At 43.5% G+C, this 21675-nt stretch overlaps 1 protein-coding gene and 1 long non-coding RNA gene across 3 annotated transcripts in view; both read left to right on the top strand.

The window, feature by feature from the left end:
• prkd1 (protein kinase D1) overlaps window positions 1-13996 on the top strand; it is a 29942-nt gene extending 15946 nt beyond the window's left edge. Inside the window, exons 6-21 of one of the 2 annotated variants that reach the window (XM_037486136.2) lie at window positions 100-307; window positions 655-732; window positions 875-1067; window positions 1161-1284; window positions 1705-1782; window positions 2199-2366; window positions 2777-2888; window positions 4355-4407; window positions 5497-5569; window positions 5942-6048; window positions 6522-6683; window positions 7286-7384; window positions 8215-8375; window positions 8473-8579; window positions 10679-10764; window positions 11308-13996. In XM_037486136.2, the coding sequence (XP_037342033.2) occupies window positions 100-307; window positions 655-732; window positions 875-1067; window positions 1161-1284; window positions 1705-1782; window positions 2199-2366; window positions 2777-2888; window positions 4355-4407; window positions 5497-5569; window positions 5942-6048; window positions 6522-6683; window positions 7286-7384; window positions 8215-8375; window positions 8473-8579; window positions 10679-10764; window positions 11308-11535 (2037 nt within the window). In that variant the 3' untranslated portion in view covers window positions 11536-13996. Of the gene's footprint in view, window positions 1-96; window positions 308-654; window positions 733-874; window positions 1068-1160; window positions 1285-1704; window positions 1783-2198; window positions 2367-2776; window positions 2889-4354; window positions 4408-5496; window positions 5570-5941; window positions 6049-6521; window positions 6684-7285; window positions 7385-8214; window positions 8376-8472; window positions 8580-10678; window positions 10765-11307 lie in introns of both variants that reach the window. The other variant, XM_037486135.2, reaches the window with a different exon arrangement.
• Window positions 13997-16436: 2440 nt separating this feature from the next.
• LOC134104007 (uncharacterized) lies at window positions 16437-21467 on the top strand. The gene is made up of 3 exons (XR_009941586.1): window positions 16437-16656; window positions 20304-20452; window positions 20627-21467. It is a non-coding gene; the product is annotated as an uncharacterized LOC134104007 (long non-coding RNA).
• Window positions 21468-21675: the final 208 nt, after the last annotated feature.

Here is a 21675-nt window from a genome sequence, read left to right as displayed (position 1 = left end):
TGGTGAAGGTTTAAAGGTCTACTCCTCTAAATCTAACCTATTGGTGGAAATGTTCATGTTCCACACTGCTCTCCTGATGTTTGCCTCTCGTCGCAGCAGAAGAACCAATTAGATTATTTCCCCAATCGAGAGCGGCGCTCCAGCTCCCAGTCGTACATCGGACGTCCCATCGAACTCGACAAGATCTTTCTGTCAAAGGTCAAAGTTCCTCACACCTTCTTGATCCACTCGTACACCCGACCCACAGTCTGCCAACACTGCAAGAAGCTGCTGAAAGGCCTCTTCAGACAAGGCCTTCAGTGTAAAGGTGAGCATCGTAAACACTTCTATTTGTTGAAATAATTCCTGATCGGTTAGACTTTGCAGTAAGCCTAAAAATTGCATAACAAAAGTGTTTAGACATTAGAGACACCATCTAGTGAATGATGGTCCATTTAGAGTCAAACAGACCATGAAGCAGGGGATGCTTTAGGGCGGAGCCTAATGCTGATACACAGGTTTCTACCATTGTAGACCAAGTATTTGGTGTCTCCATGTCGTCCTTAGTCCAAACATGGCTGCTTATTCTTGATGGTAACTAAATTTTATATTTTCTGCCAAATGTCTGACTATAATCTTTCTAATGGCTGCTCTCCCTCCTTGTTCCTCCCTCAGATTGTAAATTTAACTGTCATAAACGATGTGCTCCTAAAGTACCAAACAACTGCCTGGGAGAAGTTTCAAAAAATGGAGGCAAGTTTGTTCACAAAGTTTCTTCATACACAAAAAGCTACTTCACAACTACATGAACAAACCTTAATGTCCTGACAGTGATGGTTTAAAACATCTGGTCCTCACAATGATAGAAACATAAACTCATCTGTTTGTTTCACAGAGCTCCTCAGCCCGGGGGCGGAGTCAGACGTCGTCTTGGTGGAGGGTTGCCTTGACGACCACGATGTCGACCAAGGTGGTGGTATGTTGGACGATATGGACGAAGCTATGACATTAGATGGCGGCCTCTCGAGGGAGGCGGGGCCAGGTGACCTCTGCGACCCCGACCTGGACGAGTCCAACCGGGCCATCAGGTAACAGCATTACACACAGATACACAACGGCAGCAAGACAGAAACACACACGCACACATGTGTGAGGTTGACTTTGGTCCCGCCCCCCTGCAGCCCGTCCACCAGTAACAACATCCCTCTCATGCGAGTTGTTCAGTCCGTCAAAAACACAAAGAGGAAAACCAGCAACGTAATGAAGGAGGGCTGGATGGTCCACTACACCAGCAAGGACACCCTGGTATGTCTACCTGTTTACCTGCCTACCTATGTACCTGTTGACCTGTCGACTTTTCTGCCTGTTTATTTTCATGATTGTTTTCATTATGAATATTTAACAGATGAATACATCGTCATCATTTTGTCTTCCACTTATTGTCTTCTATATGTCGGCCATTGCTTCAACAGGATGAGAGACTTAGTGCGAAACAAAGAACTAAACATCCTGAATCTGAAATGATGCATCATATTAATATGAGCTGGCTTATGGAATTATCAACATGAAAATAATGAAAATATTAAACCGTATGGTATTATGTCTTCAGAATCACTCATAGACGTCTCTCATAAACTAAAACACACTTTCATGAGAGTTCTTTTAATTCAAGTGTAATAAAGTATGTACATTTGTTCACTCCTCCTCTTCCTCCCCTTGTTTCAGAGAAAGAGGCACTACTGGCGGCTGGACAGTAAATGCATTACGCTGTTTCAGAGTGACACAGGAAGTAAATACTACAAGGTAAGAAGACCTCCATCAGAGGCTTAGTTGTCTTATTAGGAATCTCCTTGTTGTGGATCTTGACTTGAAGACAGCAGAAATCTACCAGCATCCTTTTGGCTTTGCCAAAAAACCCGGTGTGCATCTCCTCGGGTCAATTTCCACGCATGAACCAATTCTAAATTATGGTTCAAGTTCCATTTGAGCTCTGGTTAGTTTTTGGAGAATAATTTGCTTCACCTTTCCACAAGATGAAGCTGTGAGAATTAAAATGAGTCCCACTGCGGGACCACTGGGTGGTGGGAGGCTGGTGAGCGATGGTGGACTTTGGTTTCATGCGTTTGTGTTTTCCGGGTCAAATCAAAGCCCTTTTGCAGCTACACACACACAGAACAAGTTGTATGTAAAGACAGCGATGCCCCACCTCCTCTGTGCAGGAAATCCCTCTGTCTGAGATCCTGTGTCTGGAGCCGGCTCAGACCTTGTCTCTACTCCCCGATGGGGCCAATCCTCACTGCTTTGAAATCACCACGGCAACGCTGGTTTACTACGTGGGGGAACACCTGCAGCGGGCCGAGACATCCAAGAGCAGCAGCAGCATTGTGGTGAATACCTGACCATCCGTTTGTCTCCTGTGGTAAAGCCTTAAAAAAAAAATAGAGTAAATGAGAGTAAATCTCAGGGGTCATGAGAGTATTAATGTTACCGGAGACAAAGAAAAGATCACATGGATACATACATTTTATATTATTGAATGATTGAACGCTCTATTTTCATTGAGGTATTGGTTCATTTGATCTCTTTTGAAAACCAACATACATTTAGGACATTACTCTGCTGAAACCTGATTGAATCTTTAATAAATTGTATTTTCTATGTCTATATCTATATATATATAGATATAGATATAAATTGAATAAAAGCACATACCTCCCACTGCTGCTTATGTCTTTGTAATTTCTCTTAATCACGGATGTGCGGTACTTTCTGATGGGTTTGTCCTGACTGGCCTCAGATCAGCGGAGTGGGACAGGATGTGGCCCGGATGTGGGAGATGGCCATCCAGCATGCCTTGATGCCGGCCGTCTCCACAGGAGTGTCCCACAGCTCCCACCGCAGCGGACACAGTAAGACACCACCAATATCCTTTTATTTTAGTTGTGCTATTGCTAAATACCACATTGCATTGAGCTCGCTTCACTCCGATGTTAGAAATGAGTTGGCGTCAACTCACATATTTATTTTGTCGATTCAAAAAAAGGATGAACATTACAAGGCTTGATTCTGGTTCTGTTACTTTTGGGCCTCTGTGTGTGGTGCAGGCGATGAGCTTTTGTTAATGTAAAATGCTATGCAGACGACACCCAGCTCTACGTGGCTGTTAGTTCTGACCGTTCGACATGTTAATGCATCTTTTTGTACTAGCAAACTTAAGGACTTCTAGTTTCTGATAAGACCCGGGGACTCAAATCAGCCGGTGAATTTCTAATTTTCATAAACACCGAACTTTATTCAAAATTGTTCTGGAGAATTTTCGAATGAAACAAGAATATTAATCCAAGCACAATTTAGAGGGACATTTTGGGAAGTCTACGTATCGTCAAAACAAATCTCACAAAAAGATGAATGAGATAAAAATGTATTTCACAAATAGGATTAAAGCATACAGTTTAGAAAATAGAATGATAACCAGACTTTAACAAATCAAATACAATACAAACTATATCCATAACTGCATCAGTAGGATTTTCAATGTTTGTGTGAGTTTACAAAACCAAAAATCACGAACCAATAGAACTTAATTATGTATTAATAATTATGTTGTTATTATTATTATAATAATCATTTTTGGGATGAGTGATGTAAAAGGAAGTAAACAATAATCAGTGTGTATGTGTTTTTTTGCATCCATATGTCATATTTTTTCCAGTGCAGGATGACGTTTATTCAGAATTCCTTATTAAAACAAATCAATCGATCATTGCAAAATACTAAATGAGTTAAAAACAACTTCAAGAATTACAAAGTAAGTGTGTAGATATTTAAAACTAATTGGCTTTCCATAAGGCGCAACATCTCTAAAATGTATTTTATGTCTAAATGTTAGACATGAGCTGATGAAATATCTGTAATTGAATACATTTTACATTTTTCAATCTGACGTATGGGTTTATCCATCAGAATGATGCAGTCTGGGGTCATGGTACATAATATTTACATCGTGATAGTCTCACAGCAGATATTTAGAAAACCACGATCTTACTTGACTAAAATATGAATGTTATCATGCTGTTATCAGTAAAAGGTCTCAGGTTCTAATGTTCACGGTGAGTTCTCAGATCCCGAAGGACCGCTGACTCCCACACAAAAACCCATCAGCGGTGTTTCACAGCTCCGCTGACGTCACGTCGGTGAGGGTAACACTTGATGCTCACCTGAGGGGGAAACACACATCAATGATCCAATGATAGAACATCCAGGACTCCACAGGGGCCTGGTCCCTGCAGAGAGTCTCAAATAATGTATTGGTCCTTTTAACATTGAAATAACACAACCATGAAGATTTATTTGTCTTTGGTTTTATCTTTAACAGAAGAAATCTCCGTCAGTATTTCTGTCTCCAACTGCCAGATCCAGGAGAACGTGGTGAGAGACACACACACACACACACACACAAACACATTTACACCCACACACAACACACACATACAAATGCACACATTTACACACACACACAACGATTACAAACTATCACAAAATACAAACATGCACACATACAAACTGTGATCTGACCAGAGGGCCGCACATACACACATACACTGTTAGTGAAGTTTAGGAGAGAGGAGAGGAGTGAAGGAAACACCTCGTCTCCTCGTTGAGTAGACGAAGGTCTCAAACTCGCAGCTATTGTTTACATCTCCATTCACTTCATTCAGACCCCCCCCCCCCCCACCAACCCCTCACCCTCAGCATTAACACCATAAAGATTATCCTTAAGAATGTCTGCAAACTCCATTCATGCAAAAAAACGCAGAGTCCCGATGCCCCCCCCCCCCCCCCCGCCCCCCCATAAAAGGTGAGCGGCGTCTTGGAGCACCTCGGATGGAGATTACTGTGATTACTCACTCAGCCGAGCGGTTTCCACGGCGACGCCGGATGGTAATTAGGCACGGAGGCTTCTGCGGGTGGAGGGGGCGAGGGGGGGGGGGGTTATGATATTGTATTTCTGTCCTCTCCACCCGAGGTGTGATATTAAGCTGTCAGCTGACGGGGGAGAAAAAGGGAGACGTGATTGCAGACAGGGAGAAAATATTTAGCGGCTTTGGTGTCAAAGCTGTGGCGGATCGGTGGCGCTGCAAAGCGACCCCCGCCCCCCCCCCCACCACACATACACAAATAAATAAGAGAAGAGGGAGCTTTTCTGGAAGAACTCCACCAGGTGACGGAGCCCTCCTCCACTTCAGATGCTTTCATGTCTCCCCCGGGGAGAAGTAGAACTTCAAATACAATCGATACACACAACCTGTAACACAACTACACAACTAGTGATGATGAAGTTTCATATTTACTCTTTCATCCTTTGACCCTCTTCATCCTTAGTGTCTTCATCATGTCGGTCATGAAGCCCATTTATTAACACGTCAAGAGACGCATTTTTACTACACATAATAATGAGAATATGGAGGGAATATTTTAAAATGTACGTTTAAGAACTTTCTTCTTCTGCTCCCACAGGACATCAACTCGGTGTATCAGATCTTCCCGGACGAGGTCCTGGGCTCGGGTCAGTTCGGCATCGTTTACGGAGGTAAACGACTAAAACTTTATACCTTCAGACTTTCAGACCTTTATACCTTCAGACCATCAGACCTTTAGACCATCAAACCATCAGACCTTTATACCTTCAGAGATTCAGACATTCAGACCTTCAGACCTTTAAACCTTCAGACCTTCAGACCTTTAGACCATCAGACCATCAGACCTTTATACCTTCAGAGATTCAGACCTTCAGACCTTCAAACCCTCAGAACTTTAGACCTTTATACCTTCAGCCCTTTAAACCCCGTGTGGAGGTACTGTGGGGGGAAGGTCCAGATGGACGGATCAGCAGATGAAACCTGTACTTGGAGTATGAAAGATGATCAATAAGAAGTAGAGTTTTGATTGTCTCCATCTTCAGGTAAACACAGAAAGTCCGGCCGAGACGTCGCCATCAAGATCATCGACAAACTCCGTTTCCCCACCAAGCAGGAGAGCCAGCTACGCAACGAGGTGGCCATCCTGCAGGTACGCACACACACACACACACACACACACACACACTCGCAGCGGAGCCCGTCGGCTGCGAGCGAGACTTCCTGTCGTGAACGACTTCATTACCGTGGCAACGCCGTGGGGGTGTGACATCCTGTAATATTCCAGCGCTGCTCAACATGCAGACGCACACACACGCACAAACGCACACAGACACACACACACACACTCCTCGGGTCTCTGGTATTTACTCAAATATTGCTTCGTTATTTTGAGACACCTGAAAGAAAGATGAAGGAGAGTCGTGACGGTTACAACTCAACAGAAGAAATGTCGGATGAAATGTTTAATAGTCATTTGAGTTGATAGAAGGCTCCGTTCTGATTGGTTCATCACAGGTTTTGACTTAAAAAGCGTTTTGTGACGTCATCAGTGCGCACAGATGGTTTATGGGTGTGATGCTCAGTAGTAGCTCTGTGGATCACCTGGACTCCTCCGCCCTGTAGAGTCTGCACCACCTGGGCGTGGTCAACCTGGACTGCATGTTCGAGACGCCGGAGCGGGTGTTCGTGGTCATGGAGAAGCTCCACGGAGACATGCTGGAGATGATCCTCTCCAGCGAGAAGGGACGACTGCCTGAGAGGATCACCAAGTTCATGGTCGCCCAGGTAACGACAGGCAGAGCCTCCTCCTCCTCCTCCTCCTCAGGGAACATGAACTAAGGTGGTGTTTGCTGACTGACAGGAACACCAGAAGAAGAGCTACAGGTTGAACATCTAAACATTTAAAGAGCTTTATACTGCTTTCACCGTGAGGACCAGGGGGCGGGGCAGGAAGTAGTGAGTGGCAGGAAACAGCAAACGCTGTAAGGAGTGTGGTTTGTGGAGCTATGAGGGGTTCCGGTCGCGGTCTCAGCCAATCGCTGAGCACGGTTTTGATGATTTACGGCTAGTCTCTGTCGAGCAGAAGATCTGAACGCCCGACCGACCGGTTCAATTCAACCGAAATATTGGGTTCTGTTATGGAATAAACAATATAATATGATACATGTTTTAGAACAAATATTGAACCATCTGGACCAATACAAGAAGAGCCTCCGTGTCATGTGGTCACCTCGGTTATCGTTACCATCGTCTTCGGTCAGAAAACTCGTAGTGATAAATCCACCGGGTCTCATTCATGCTCCTAGAACAAATGACTCTTGTTGAATCATTTGTGTGTCTGTCTGTGTGTGTGTCTGTGTGTCTGTGTGTGTGTGTGTCGCCCTCAGATCCTCGTGGCTCTGCGTCACCTTCACCTCAAAAACATCGTCCACTGTGACCTGAAACCTGAAAACGTGCTGCTGGCTTCTGCAGACGCATTTCCACAGGTACTGTGTGTGTGTTTGTGTGTGTGTGTGTGTGTGTGTGTGTGTACAGGTGTGTGTGTGTGTGTATGGAACTGAATCCTTTGATCCTTTATCCATTACAGAGATAGGTAGAGGGAGCCTGTGGTTAGCCTAGCTTAGCATAAATAATGGAAACGGGGACACTGCATCGAAAGTAAAAGGTGACATTTGAAATTTGTTCTTGAATTGAATATTTGTGGTTTATTTATTTCTTAATTTCAGTGTTATTCCTTCCAGTGTTAGAATCAGAACCCGCAAAAATAATACGCCAAAATATGAAGGAAACAAACTCAGAAAACTAGAAACATGAAAGTGCAATTTCATCAAATAAGCTGATTTACAACTTGTTATAGATAAGAGCCATTAAAAGTACAGTTTGTTAGTGTTTTAGTGGACGTTTAGTCTGAAGTGGTGTGTCTTTAGTTTGAAGAGGTGCAATAAGACTGTAAAGCGCTGATTCATCTTTAATACAGGAAATGCATTAAAATAAATTCTCTTGTAATTTGCTCATTTTAGTTTTGACAATTCTCGTGTTTTTCACATTAACCCTTATTTCATTCCAGATTCTGTGTAAACCTGGACTCATTACTTCTGTAGTTATTGTAACTCAAACAACAGAAAGTTTTCTCCTGTGAAAAAATAATTTCATTACAAGAAGGTCATTGTTGCATTTTTAATTTGACATCATGAGGATTCTACACTTCCTCACGGAACCCAACGGATATTTGTTTTCTAAGGGGAGCAAGTTGTGTCTCTACGATGAAAACCTTCTCATCAACTAAGTGATTAAGTATTTCATTGAATCGTTCCAGGTAAAGCTCTGTGACTTTGGCTTCGCCCGGATCATCGGCGAGAAGTCGTTCCGGCGCTCGGTGGTGGGAACGCCGGCGTACCTCGCCCCCGAGGTTCTGAGGAACAAAGGCTACAACCGCTCTCTGGACATGTGGTCGGTGGGCGTCATCATCTACGTCAGGTGGGAGGTTTTAAGGCTCTCTTGAAAGCACATGAAAGCAAACGATAATATTTGAGAATAAATGTTCAGAGTTCCATCAATTTGTCGTGTTCTTCAGTCTCAGCGGAACGTTCCCGTTCAACGAGGACGAAGACATCAACGATCAGATCCAGAACGCCGCCTTCATGTACCCTCCTCATCCCTGGAAGAAGGTCTCCCAGGAAGGTACGTAGGTTCTCGCTGGGAGAACCCGATGTCCGATCGCGTTCTGATCCGAACATAATCTTCATCGTCATGGGGGGTGGGGGGTCTAGAAGCTTCTAGGGGTTTGAAGTGTCAATCAAGGGACGCCTTGTGTTTATAGTCAACTATCAGAGGTAATGCATGTATCGGATGAAGGTCCAGGAACACGGGCGAGGATCATGAAATCCCACTTTTGGTCGGTACCACGCTGCCGGGGGTCTCTTCTTCCTCAGAGAGCAGCCACGACATTCCACAAACCCGGCTGTGGCTCAGTGGTTCTTCTTCTCTGGTGCTCCGGTGTCGTATCTACTCACGTTGTTGTCGTCACAATCTCTAAATGAGTCATCGTTAAACCAGCCTGACTCACTGGATGCACCGGAGGGCCGAGGCCTCTCAGGAGAGCCCCCCCCCCCCGCCCCCCCGGCCCCTCCGCCTCCTCATACCGCCACTTTAAAATAAAACCTCTCTGTAGAGTCATTGCCGTCGGGCGATGCATGTCACAGAAAGAAAGCATTTAGTGCGTCACCAACTCTGCTTTTCTCTCTAAATAGATTCTGTGGCTAATTTATTCGTCTGCCCACAAACACGATTCATCTTGATAATGTTGACACTGGAGTGAAGAATTTGTGTTGTTATGTTGAGCCAGAAGTGAGTATGAGTGAAATAGAGCTTTATATTGTGTGTATTACCACTTCAAAAGGTGCGTTTAGGAGAAGTCATATATGGCAAACTTCTGATCTGGAAAGAGAAGTTTCCAGTTTAAAAAGGTTTTGTGGAGGAAAGAGCATAAAAAAGCAGAAGTAACTTTAAGATATCACTCGAAACTGTAAAGAAGAAGTGGACGTATTGATTTGTTGCAACCAGTCAACCTTGAAACGATCCATATTTAGATTGAGGAGAACTTAAAGATGCCGTACATGTCTCTAGTAAAGACCTGTCAATCAGCGGGTAGCCCCGCCCCAAAGCATCCACTGCTTTATGGTCTATTAGAGACCTGTCAATCAGCATGTAGCCCCGCCCTAAAGCATCCCCTCTTTATGGTCTGTTTGACTCTAAATGGACCATCATTCACTAAATGAACATAGTGCTGCATTGAAGAAGACTTGAAACTAGAGACTGAGACCATAAACTCATGTTTACAATGTTTACTGAGGGAATAAATCAAGAGAGAAGTAGAGTCATTTCCTCATAGACGTCTATGGGAGCAGAGGAGTCGCCCCCTGCTGGTCACTACACAGAAGTAGAGTCATTTCCTCATAGACGTCTATGGGAGCAGAGGAGTCGCCCCCTGCTGGTCACTACACAGAATGCAGCGTTAAGACGTGAAGCTGTGACTTCACTTTGAGAGGTCTAGTTGATGTTGTTGGAAAATTATTGCAGGATTATCAACCTAACAGCTAAACACTAAATGGACATTTTATTATTAATTTAATTTAGTTTTCAAAATATAAATAAAACATTTAGTGACTGACAGTATTTTCTTCAGTTTGCATCATCCCTTGAACATCCAATCAGGTAGTGTTCAAGCACCTGTGGAGGACAACTTTCTAGAAAAGGAATAAACGTTGTAAAAGTTGTTAATGTGTCTGTAGACCTGCTCCTCCGAGCTGGTGCTGGATGGTCGGACGTCGCCCTCCTTCGGCTCCGCTCTTACAGAAAAGCAAAAGTGCGGATTAACTGCCTGGTCATGTGACTCTGGTGAGAAAAAAAGAGGATTGAGGGAGGGGGGGGGGGGGGGGGCTTGAAAGGCAGCGAGAGTCCGGGTGGTTCCTGGAAAGAGAGTGAGACGGACAGGTTCGGGGCGGTATTCATGTGCCGATCTATTCATGTGCATAATGCAGAGCGATGGAGGCCTCTGGAGACCTGAGGGGCCCCAGGGTCCTTGAGCTGTTCAGACTGCTGACCCCTGAAGAAATGTTAACATCATGTTAGCTTTGCTCATTAGCCCCGACTGGCCCCTCACCACGGGAGGTGGGGGAGCTGTACATCCCCCCCCCCTTTTCATCCCTCCCTCCGCTGGACACTCCTCTACCTCATCATTTCTCTGGCTCACCGCCTCGTTTCTTTCCTCCCCCCCGCAGCGATTGACCTGATTAACAACCTGCTGCAGGTGAAGATGAGGAAGAGGTACAGCGTGGACAAGACCCTCAGTCACCCCTGGTTACAGGTAACCGTGGTTCTGCTGCTCGTCAATACATCAGAGGAGGAAAGTTCTCCACCTTCCTTCAGAAAACTCAACAAGCAAACTGAAGAATGAGGCCGTTGAAGCTAAAGGAAAAACACAACTAAATAGAAGTGTAAATTACAAACTACATCCCAGATGATGCATGTGGACTTAAGACTTACTTTTAATGATGAATATCCGACTGAAGTACATTTTACAAAGTAATTCAACAGAATTCTAAATATTTAAAGTCTAAATTCACAAAAACACGTCAGCAGGCTCTCACTATACAGCTATGAGCAGAGGTAAATACGTGGTGCAGTGGGTGAAGTAGGACTACGGTGCCATTTAGGTCATTTAGGTCTTCTGGGGTAGCAGACGGAATTTGAATTATATTCATGGTTTTACGACTGGAGAGAGATCTCCTTAGAGTAGAGAGTTCCTCTCCAGAACGCTTCAAAAATTCTGAACCTTTTTGGTGGGGAGAGAAAAATCAAACACATATGGGACCAGTTTATTTCAGGGTGCACTCGCTTCCCCCACCAGGACTACCAGATGTGGCTGGACCTGAGGAACCTGGAGTCCAGGATGAACGAGCGCTACATCACCCACGAGAGCGACGACCTGCGCTGGCATCACCACGCCCAGCTCAGCGGCCTCGAGTACCCCGCCCACCTGGCCAACGGGCCCCGCGCCGCCGGCCCGGGGCTGGAGCGCTACCAGGAGCACGAGGAGGAGCTGGAGACCCTCAGCGAGAGGGTCAGTGAACTGTGAGGACGCAGAACCAGCAGCTGTCAAAGGAGTAAAGAACAAAAGCACCAATCAGAAGATTCAGAGACGATTCACAACTTTCCTTAAAGAAACAAGGCCGAACGTAATGTAAATGAATCACAAATTAGAGATGTTAAGGAAGTGCGTCGCATTGACCACATAATGAGATTCTTGTTTTAAAATGACAATGTAAGGATCTCAATCATTTTATTTTGTTATTATGAAGTACCTGTTGCTTGGTAACACGGTTATGATTTATTTAAGATCACTATTGAAGATCTCTTTGTAAAACCAAACCATAGCTCCTGTGGTTTCATGATGAGTAAAAACAGAACTGTGAAATGCTGAGTCATCGTACGTATTTGCTCCTTGCTGAATGGAAAGCACTTCCACAGTTACTTTATTTTGAGAGCAACTAAAAGCATCACTTTTTGAGTCAGACAATCAGAAAAAGACGACTCGAAAACACAAAGTATAATAACTTCTATACATGCAAGACTCTCACAAGGATGATCCTCATCAAACCAAATCTTTTTGTATCTGCTGGTTAATTGTTTGTTTCGCCATAATTTCATGATTGATTCCTCAGACTCTAAACTTCTTTCTGATGAAGAGAAACAATGGAGAACATCAAGAGAAGCTCCTGCTGGGTTTGACCTGATGAAGAATTGATGTGCAAGAGTTTACCCACTGAATAGGTTATTAAGAGTGAAAATAAGTACTGTTGGTGTGATGTCATTATTTAAAGCTATGAATGTCTTCTCTTTGGAGAAACCAAAGCCTTCTAAAGAAGGTTGAGAATACAAAACAGAGGAGGCGTTCCAAAAGGAAACATCCTCAACAAGGTCCCTGCCAGGTCCATTTATTAAAGGTTACTGCTGAAAGCTACGCAGCCTCCTTCTAAATATGTTTTCACTTCCAGAGGCTTGATCCAAAAAGAGCAACTTCAGGTCCGAGTCCGTGTGGACCGAGACGATAAAAAGAGTATTTAATAATGAGGGTTAAGTCATGTGAACGCTGCTTTCTTCATGACGTTCACATGGATGTGTGCGAGCTTCATGAAAGGTTCGTCCTCAGAACTGAGCACATTTTAATTCCTGCTCCTCATGAGACGAGACAAATCACTTGAGCATTCAGAAGGACATTTTTTCCTCCTCCAGCCTTTTTCCCAGCGAGCGCGCGGTGGAGAAAATGCCCCCCAGGGGGGAGGCCTGTTTACCAATAAGCGTCTCCAAGTCCCTCCAAGGCAAAGGAGAGCGACTTGTATCAGGGTTATTACACTGTTGTTACACTGTTAATACACTGTTAGTACACCCTTATTACACTGTTATTACACTGTTGTTACACTGTTAATACACTGTTAGTACACCCTTATTACACTGTTAATACACTGTTATTACACCGTTGGTACACTGTTAATACACTGTTATTACACTGTTGTTACACAGTTGATACACTGTTAATACACTGTTATTACCCTGTTGTTACACTGTTGTTACCCGATTATTACATCGACCCACATCGACCTAGTAAGGGCTGCTCCTCCCTCTCTCCCTCCCTCTCCCTCATCGCTGCTCCTGTCTTTCGGCGTTCACTTGTCTCACTTTAAGTACGAAGGTGCTTCATCAAGCGTTGAGTGAATAGTAGTTGAACATACGTGTACAGGGAGTACTATGAAAAGGTTACTAGGGTAGAAGTAGTATTCTTCAGCCTTTGTATTTTGTAAACAGAAGCCGAGTTCCCGATGAGTTTAAACTTTGGATCCAGACTCAGTGACACGGCATTAAATTGTATATTTATAATATACGTCACTAAAGGACTTGTGCTACTCTGTGACTGCGTGGTGTCATACATGTACATTTATTCATAGAGATGCAGAGAGATCTTTACATTTAAAGAGCCAGAAACAAGCAAAGTTGTTTAAAGAATATTCAATATTTTATTTACTTTAGTCTTATGTTTAAATACTGCAAATATCAGTGAATAAGTAAAAGGCTGCTTTAATGAGATTGTGTACCTGTAGATATACAGTACTTCCCTTTGATGAGATTGTGTACCTGTAGATATACAGTACTTCCCTTTGATGAGATTGTGTACCTGTAGATATACAGTACTTCCCTTTGATGAGATTGTGTACCTGTAGATATAAAGTACTTCCCTTTGATGAGCCCTTCTTCATTCCCATGCCTGTGGCCTTGTGCTAAGCTAAGCTAACCATACTGCTCTTTAAAGGCCTGACGCCAAGCCGAATTATTCCTCCACATATTCCACAAAGTAAGTTTACCTCCTGAGTAGTGACTGGCCCGGCCCTGCGGGTGAAAGGTCACAGGTCTGATGCTGCCAGCGGGGAGACGTGTCTCAGCGCCCTCTGAGTCCACTTCAGTGTCTCCGCTCCTCCCAACTTGTGACGTGTTTGCTGCACCTGCAGGAGCTAATAAAGATATTTGAAAATCTTGACTATACTTTTTTCTCTCTTGATTTATTCCCTCAGTAAACATTGTAAACATGAGTTTATGGTCTCAGTCTCTAGTTTCAAGTCTTCTTCAATCCAGCATGATGTTCATTTAGTGGATGAAGGTCCATTTAGAGTCAAACAGACCATAAAGAGGGGATGCTTTAGGGCGGGGCCTAACGCTGATTGACAGGTGTTAGGAGTCATATGGGGTCACTTCCTGTTCTCTGGTTTTATTCCAAGATGATCAAAGTCAAGTATGAGGTAAAACATTAGCAGAAGAAATCTTTTAGTACAACCTTTAGTAAAAATCTACCCAACAAGGTAGAAATACTTGAAGTAGTACTACTGGTATTATCCCATCTTTACAGTTAACATTTATTCAAATATACAGTTGTATAGTTAAAAACTTGTTTGAATAGTACTACTGCAAGAGAGCTGAAAGGACTAAAAGTACTGCAAGCGCAATGTAGATACTACATAAGTATTCTAGGATACTTTCACTTCTATACTCAAACTACAACTTCTCATATTACTGCTGATATCACAGATATATTTTTTATTTAGTTAATGGACTGATGAGTCCTATCGTTATTTTGTAATAACACTTTTTAGGTATTTGAATGTGTATTATTAATGTTATTCATGGTATTAATCCTCACATCGCAGAGAGGCTCTGAGCTCCAAGCCGCCACTAGATGGCGCTGCACGAGAAGCAACGGCTCCATCCGGGCGTGTGCGCGCGCGTGTGTACGTGTACTACGACTACTATCAGTCTTTGTGTATTTGTTGTCTTCGTGGGTTTCTTTCCTTGTGTGTCATCCATTTTTTCGTCTGCTGCAATTCCTCGTGCGCGCGCGCGCGTGCGTGTGTCTCGCAGAATGCGCCTCCCAACATCCAGCGCGGTGCTTGTTGGGACACCGGGGGCCACATGAACACGAACACACACATTTAAGAAACAGCACACAACAAAAACAAACAAGCCTCCCTATATGCCAATTAAAAAAACAGAGAGGGAGAAAGAGAGGGGGATGGAGGGGGGAGATAAAGAGGGGGAGAGAGGGAGAGGGGGGAGGCAAAATAACTTCAGATTCAGCAGAAAGCTTCTTCTTCCTCTTCTGAGGCTCAAAGACTCAAACCAAAAGCACAAGAACCACCAGAAGAAGATGAAGACGAAGAGGAAGAAGAGGATGATGAAGAAAACGAAGAAGAGGATGATGAAGAAGACGAAGAAGAAGAAGACGATGATGAAGAAGAGATACTAAAGAACTAAAGTGTAAAACACAGATTAAGGAGTTGGTTTCTCTGCAGATAAACCCAGTGCCCCCCTCATGCCCCCCCCCCCCCTCCGCACCCCCCATCTCACACCGCTGCAGACTCCACACAAAACACGCTCTCCCACACGCACGCGCACGCTGTGAAAGCCGTCACACGCGTGTAAATGAGCAGCTGCAGCAGATCATCGATAAAAACTATGATAATCACGTTATTACTGAAATATAATAACAAGCAGTCTGCACATATTCTGCTTTTTAACATTTAATTCTCAGGTTTGTTTGCTGGTTTTGAAATAAATGTTTAATTTAATGTTTAATACAAACTCATTTATTTTGCCAACTTAAAATACGCCAAAGTGATCAATCAGAAGATGTAATAAATACAAATTTGTGTGGAATAAATACAAAATGTATGTAATGTAATCACATGCTATATATTAACATTTCCAGTGCATATATGAATAACACAATAAATATCTTCAGTTCATTCATTTTTTATTAGTTTCATTATTCAAAAAACAAACGGCAAGCAAATCATTTTTATTATTTAAATGTAATATCAACAAGTCCTTTAAGACTGTTTAAGATTAATAAATTTCTAATTTGAACAATCTTTCATTGCATTTTATATGAACAAATGTCGATAGTAACAATTAATACTGTTTGTTCATGATTTATATTTACGATAAAAAACAAAATAACTAAAGTGATGTCAAAAACGAGGCAGCACAAAACACCCTTTGGGATCATGTTCTTTATTACTAATAAAAATAATAACGCAAATTTGTAATATAACAATATTAAAATGATCAATTCTAAATGAATCAATGTTCTATTATTATTTTTTTATGCCGAGGTTTAAATGACAGTTCAGCCCTTTCACACAATGGTTTGAAATATGATGATTGTTTCAGAAATAAAATAAGAAATCATACAATGTATTTAAAAAAAGATAAAATCCACCAATTTAAAAATATAATAATTCGCTCCGCATTTAAGTTTTTGAAAATTTAAATAGAACCGAATGAAATATTCCTCCGTACATTATTTTTACGCGTGTTACATTTGAAATGTTTTTTTTAGTCTCGTGTTTGGAGCCGCTCGCTTCTCCCCGGTGAGGAGGAAGAGGAGGAGGAGGAGGAGGAGGAGGAGGAGGAAGGAGGCGCTGAGGCGATCACCGGACCACAAAGCCGCCTCCGTGTGACACCTCTCCGGCTCCTCTGTGGCGGCCTCAAAGGGGCCCCGCGGGGGGGCCGAGCCGCAGCATGAGAACCTCCGGGTCAGCAGAACCGTCGGGACGCTGCTTCTTGTTGACGTTGTAAAATCTCCGCGCGTTCATTCCGTGACGGACGAGCACACGACGCACGAGCTTTAAAACCAAGTTTATATTTTAAGGTATGTTTCACGTGGTTGTTGATTATTTTTCACCTTTAATATATTGTTTAATCCATGAAATACAATCAACCTCGTCTTCTTTAAATGTATATTTTTATAAATTGTCTAATTATTTCTTTAACATTATTATTATTATTATCATTATATTATTGTAGAACTCCAGAGAGAGCTCCAAATCTGTTTATTATTATTATTATTTTAAACATTTTACACATTTTATAAGTGCATTATTGGCTGCTTTACAATATTTCTTTATTTATGATCATTTCTATTTATTAGCTATAGTGTCTGTTAACGCCCATATTTATATTTATGTGTCACCAACAACAACAACAACAATGATTCCATTTCACGTCTCTTCAGATTTCTGATCGTTTGAAAAAAAATACTCTTTTCAATGTATTTTGCCTTTTTAAACAGAACCGATGAAGACATGAGCCACGTGAGCTCATTTCATGTATTAATTGGCTTTGTTGCGCCGTGATGTTTGATCCCGTTTACTCTGTTTATGTGTATTTATACACATCATCAGTAATGATGCATTAATCTCTCACATCTCTTCCCTTTCTGCTTGTCGTGTTTGTGCCTCGTGCAACTTATCGTTCATATGTCAACACGTCACGTGAGCGCACGCGGATAAAGGTTCCCGCGCGCGTGTCTCCGCACTTCCGCCCGCGTCTGTTGTCTCTACCTTCGTTTCTATTTTTACACGTCTTGCTACCGTCTGAGAGGAAGAGGAGAGGAAGACACAAAGCAGCAGGAGGTCTCTCTGTGGGAACCAGTCTCAAAGAAGTCCTAATCCGACCAGGTCATCAGCAATGATGATTCTGGTGAATCCAGATGAGCTCATGCAGCTTCACCAGAACCTTCTTCACCTCAGACTCCAGCCGAGACCAGTCCACCGTGAACAGACCCAGATCCTCTAGCAGAGACCAGTCCACCCTGGATGGACTCAGATCCTCTAGCAGAGACCAGTCCACTGTGGAAAGACCCAGATCTGGCTTCCCCGCATCTTTGGACGTGTGGGAGGACGAGAGCTCAGCTTCCAATAGAACCAGGACCAGAACCAGAACCAGAACAAAAACAATTCTACCGCGGTGGAATGAGAAGTTCTCTAAAGGGACCCTGGTGGTGGAGGCACTAAGACTTTAGTCCACAGGGGGCACCACAAGATGACAGTCCATTGTAGTTTAGAGACACCTACATCTTCACCCTCCACCCTCAGTCCAGAGGCCTCAGTCCTCCCTCCTCCACCCTCAGTCTTCCACCCTTTGTCTTGTAGCCTCAGTCTCCCAACCTCCAGCCTTAGTCCTCCATCGTTCATCCTCCACCCTCATTCCTCTGCCCCCCCTCCCTCCTCCATGCTCTCTCACATGTGACACAGAACACAATTAGATTGTTGTATATTATTGTTGTTGTTGTTCACATCTGAGCTTAGCTCATCTCATACATCCTTTCCTCATCTCCTAAGTCCTTTCTTCAGCTCCTATATTCTTTCCTCACCTCCTATGTAGTGTCTTTATCCCCTTCCTCCTGCCTTCACCTCCTACGCCCTGTCTCCATCTCCTTTACGTCCTGTCTTTGTTTAATTTGTCCTGTCCTCATCTTTGTCTTGCTGTTATCTCCTAACTCCTGTCTTCATCTTATACGTCATGTCTTCATCTCCTACATCCTGTCTTCATCTCCTAACTCCTGTCTTCATCGCCTACATCCTGTCTTCATCTCATACGTCCTGTCTTCATCTCCTACATCCTGTCTTCATGTCCTACTTCCTGTCTTCATGTCCTACGTCCTGTCTTCATCTCCTACATCCTGTCTTCATCTCATACGTCATGTCTTCATCTCCTACATCCTGTCTTCATCTCATACGTCATGTCTTCATCTCCTACATCCTGTCTTCATCTCGTATGTCATGTCTTCATCTCCTACATCCTGTCTTCATCTCGTACGTCATGTCTTCATCTCCTACATCCTGTCTTCATCTCATACGTCATGTCTTCATCTCCTACATCCTGTCTTCATCTTATACGTCCTGTCTTCATCTCCTACATCCTGTCTTCATCTCATACGTCATGTCTTCATCTCCTACATCCTGTCTTCATCTCATACGTCATGTCTTCATCTCCTACATCCTGTCTTCATCTCGTATGTCATGTCTTCATCTCCTACATCCTGTCTTCATCTAATACGTCCTTACCACATCTCCTACGTCCTGTATTCATCTGCTATACGTGCTGTCTTTATTGTCTTCATTTGTCCTGTCCTCATCTTTGTCTTGCTGTTATCTCCTAAGTTATAGTTGTCAAACAAATTATGTCTTTATTTCAGGAGGAAAATAAGAAACATTTTGTTTTCTTTGACCTTTTCAGAGTAAAAATGGTCAACTACGTTCTTTCCCTCCGTCTCAAGAGCCCAGAATGCTTTGCAGCATGAGGACGAGTAGCTCAAGTCGTTGGTCCCTGAAGTGAGCAGAGACAAATGTGACATTAAATGTGACACAAGATCCCCACTTATTCCTCACACCAGACACTTATTGCTGGGGGGGGGCTCCATGTTTAAGCAGCGATGTAGAAAAACCTCAAAGCTCTTCAGGTGAACTCAACACCTGGAGAGCTTTTACACTACAACACGAGAGCATGTGATTGTATGTAAATATCGACACACCTCTGTTTATCCATATAACGGGAGTGTCTCCTGACCCGGTCAGCGGACGCTAATATTACCCGGACCCGGACACTTTGACGCCGTTTCCTGTCGTTTTTAAACGAATCTACGCGTCACATCTCATGAATATAAAGATTTACATTTCTTAATTACAGCAAGAAAGTTAGTTGGATGAGAGAAAGAAGTAAGACTCACTCAGGCGATGATGAAAGAGCTTTTTAAATAAAGTTTATTTTAATATTTATATTTTATTGTATATTTAATTGTAAATTACATTTTTTATATTTCCTGCACTCTGTCAAATTCCATGTTAACTTCCCTCCATGTGCAACATACTTTCGCAATGAATGTTCCTTTGGACGTGTTGAGGAGGATGTTTTATTGTGAAAGGCCACGTTCCTGGATATGTTGTCAGCATTGATGGTACTTTTGGCGAACCTTTAACCAACGTTTAATCTCTGCGAAAAACAATGTTTAAAATGTCTGTCCGGGTCACGGCTATAGCAGCGCACGGCTAATTCACCGGCGTTAACGTCTATTTACCGACTCTAGTTAAGAAAATCTTTACTTTCATTATTAAAAAGGTAAGGAGTTAACGCCGACTTTAACACCATTAAATCACCTGGAAACATTACACAAATATTTTCATCAATAGTTTTACTGGATAGTTAGCTAAAAACTGTCCAGGTCAGGAGACCGGTTGGTTAGATGTGTGTGTAACTTATCAAGGTCATCCATCTCCAACCAACGTTTTCCACCTCCTGATGCTTCCTCCTTCCTGATTGGTTAGTAGATGGTGGGTATTTTTGTTCACCTGATACTTTCCGTTCACCTCTTTGCATTCCTGTGGGTGTGGCTTATGGATCTATTAAGTGTAAACTTCTGGTTCCTATTTTCTGGTCCTGCAGAGACTTCCCTCTGGATAAATAGAGTCCTGTACTGATCCAGAACGTTGATAACGATGGTTCTCTCTCCTCGCCAAGTGAAGAGCAGGAACAGAGCTGATGTGGAACAACATGGCCGACGTGCGGAACAAGACGCCACGGTTTTCACCTCTCGGCCTTTCCCTCTCCTCCCTCGCTCCGTTTGAAAACAAAGCCCCTCCCACCCCCGGCTTCACGTCAATCACCCGGTAATAGCTGGCGAGCTCGTGGCGACTCGGCGAGGAGCCTGCTCACGAGCCGATAGGATGAATTAGCGGCTGCGGTCGTTAGCGCGCCTCAGACAAGCCTCTTAATGTCTGCGTATTAGCACTAATGGAATGCAATTTCATCTCTCCTCTCCACCCGCTCCCTCTCTCCGCCAGCCCCACCCGCCCCTGATCCCGGGGCCACCGCCGGACCGTCGCCTAGGCAACGGCCATCACATGACGACGCCCCGGTCCTCCGTTTCTCCACTCCTTCCACCTCCTCCTCCACCTCCTGCTCCTCCTACACGTCGCGTGGACCCCTCGGAGAGACGGAAAGAGAATTAGAGATGTCTCTTAATAAGAGTCCCGGTGCTGAAAGAAAATGACCAATATTCTTCTTCAGGCAGGAAGTGATTGGAACTGCGGACATTTTTCTTTTTTTGTGAGAAACCAGCGCGGGAGATTAGCTCGATTAAGGCCAAATCAGACCTGCTTCCAATCTGATGAGGGAAGAAGAAGATAATGGTTTCTCATGCGGCTCGAGGGAATTAAAGCGCGCTTTGTCTCTCTGTCTCTCTGGGTGACTTCGGCCCCACAACCAATCAGAGAGGAGGAAGCTAATGTCACATTTCCTCCTGTGAATTACCTTCATGTCCAACATGGTTTCATTAGGTGAATTCCGTTTTAAATGGGGGGGGGGGGGTTGGTTTTAGACTTTTGAAAATAGTTGGGTAGAAAATTAGTGTAAATGTGTGAAAATAGCCGCAGATGTAGAAGTACAGCAGTAACCTGCAGGTACTCACAGCAACAATTCAGATTCTAATCAGATACTCTAAACACAAGTTCTCCACATTTGTTTCTCTTGATTAAAGAAACACAAATCCTGCAAAAGACTTTCAACTTCTCACTGGTTGAGTCCTGCAATGTTGATGTATGTTGACAGAATAAAGTCTTTGGGTGAAAATGGTTTTAATGAGTGTTGTTGGCAGATAGTAATAGTATCGCTGGTAGCCCAGAGCTAATGGAGCCTTTAGCCCTTAGCTAGCAGAGGCATTGGCCCAGAGCTAATGGAGCCTTTAGCATTTAGCTAGCAGAGGCATTAGCCCGGAGCTAATGGAGCCTTTAGCCCTTAGCTAGCAGAGGCATTGGCCCAGAGCTAATGGAGCCTTTAGCCCTTAGCTAGCAGAGGCATTGGCCCAGAGCTAATGGAGCCTTTAGCCCTTAGC

This window comes from Pungitius pungitius, chromosome 14, assembly GCF_949316345.1.
Source record: "Pungitius pungitius chromosome 14, fPunPun2.1, whole genome shotgun sequence".
Classification (NCBI taxonomy): domain Eukaryota; kingdom Metazoa; phylum Chordata; class Actinopteri; order Perciformes; family Gasterosteidae; genus Pungitius; species Pungitius pungitius.
This window is presented reverse-complemented; position numbering and strand designations above follow the sequence as displayed.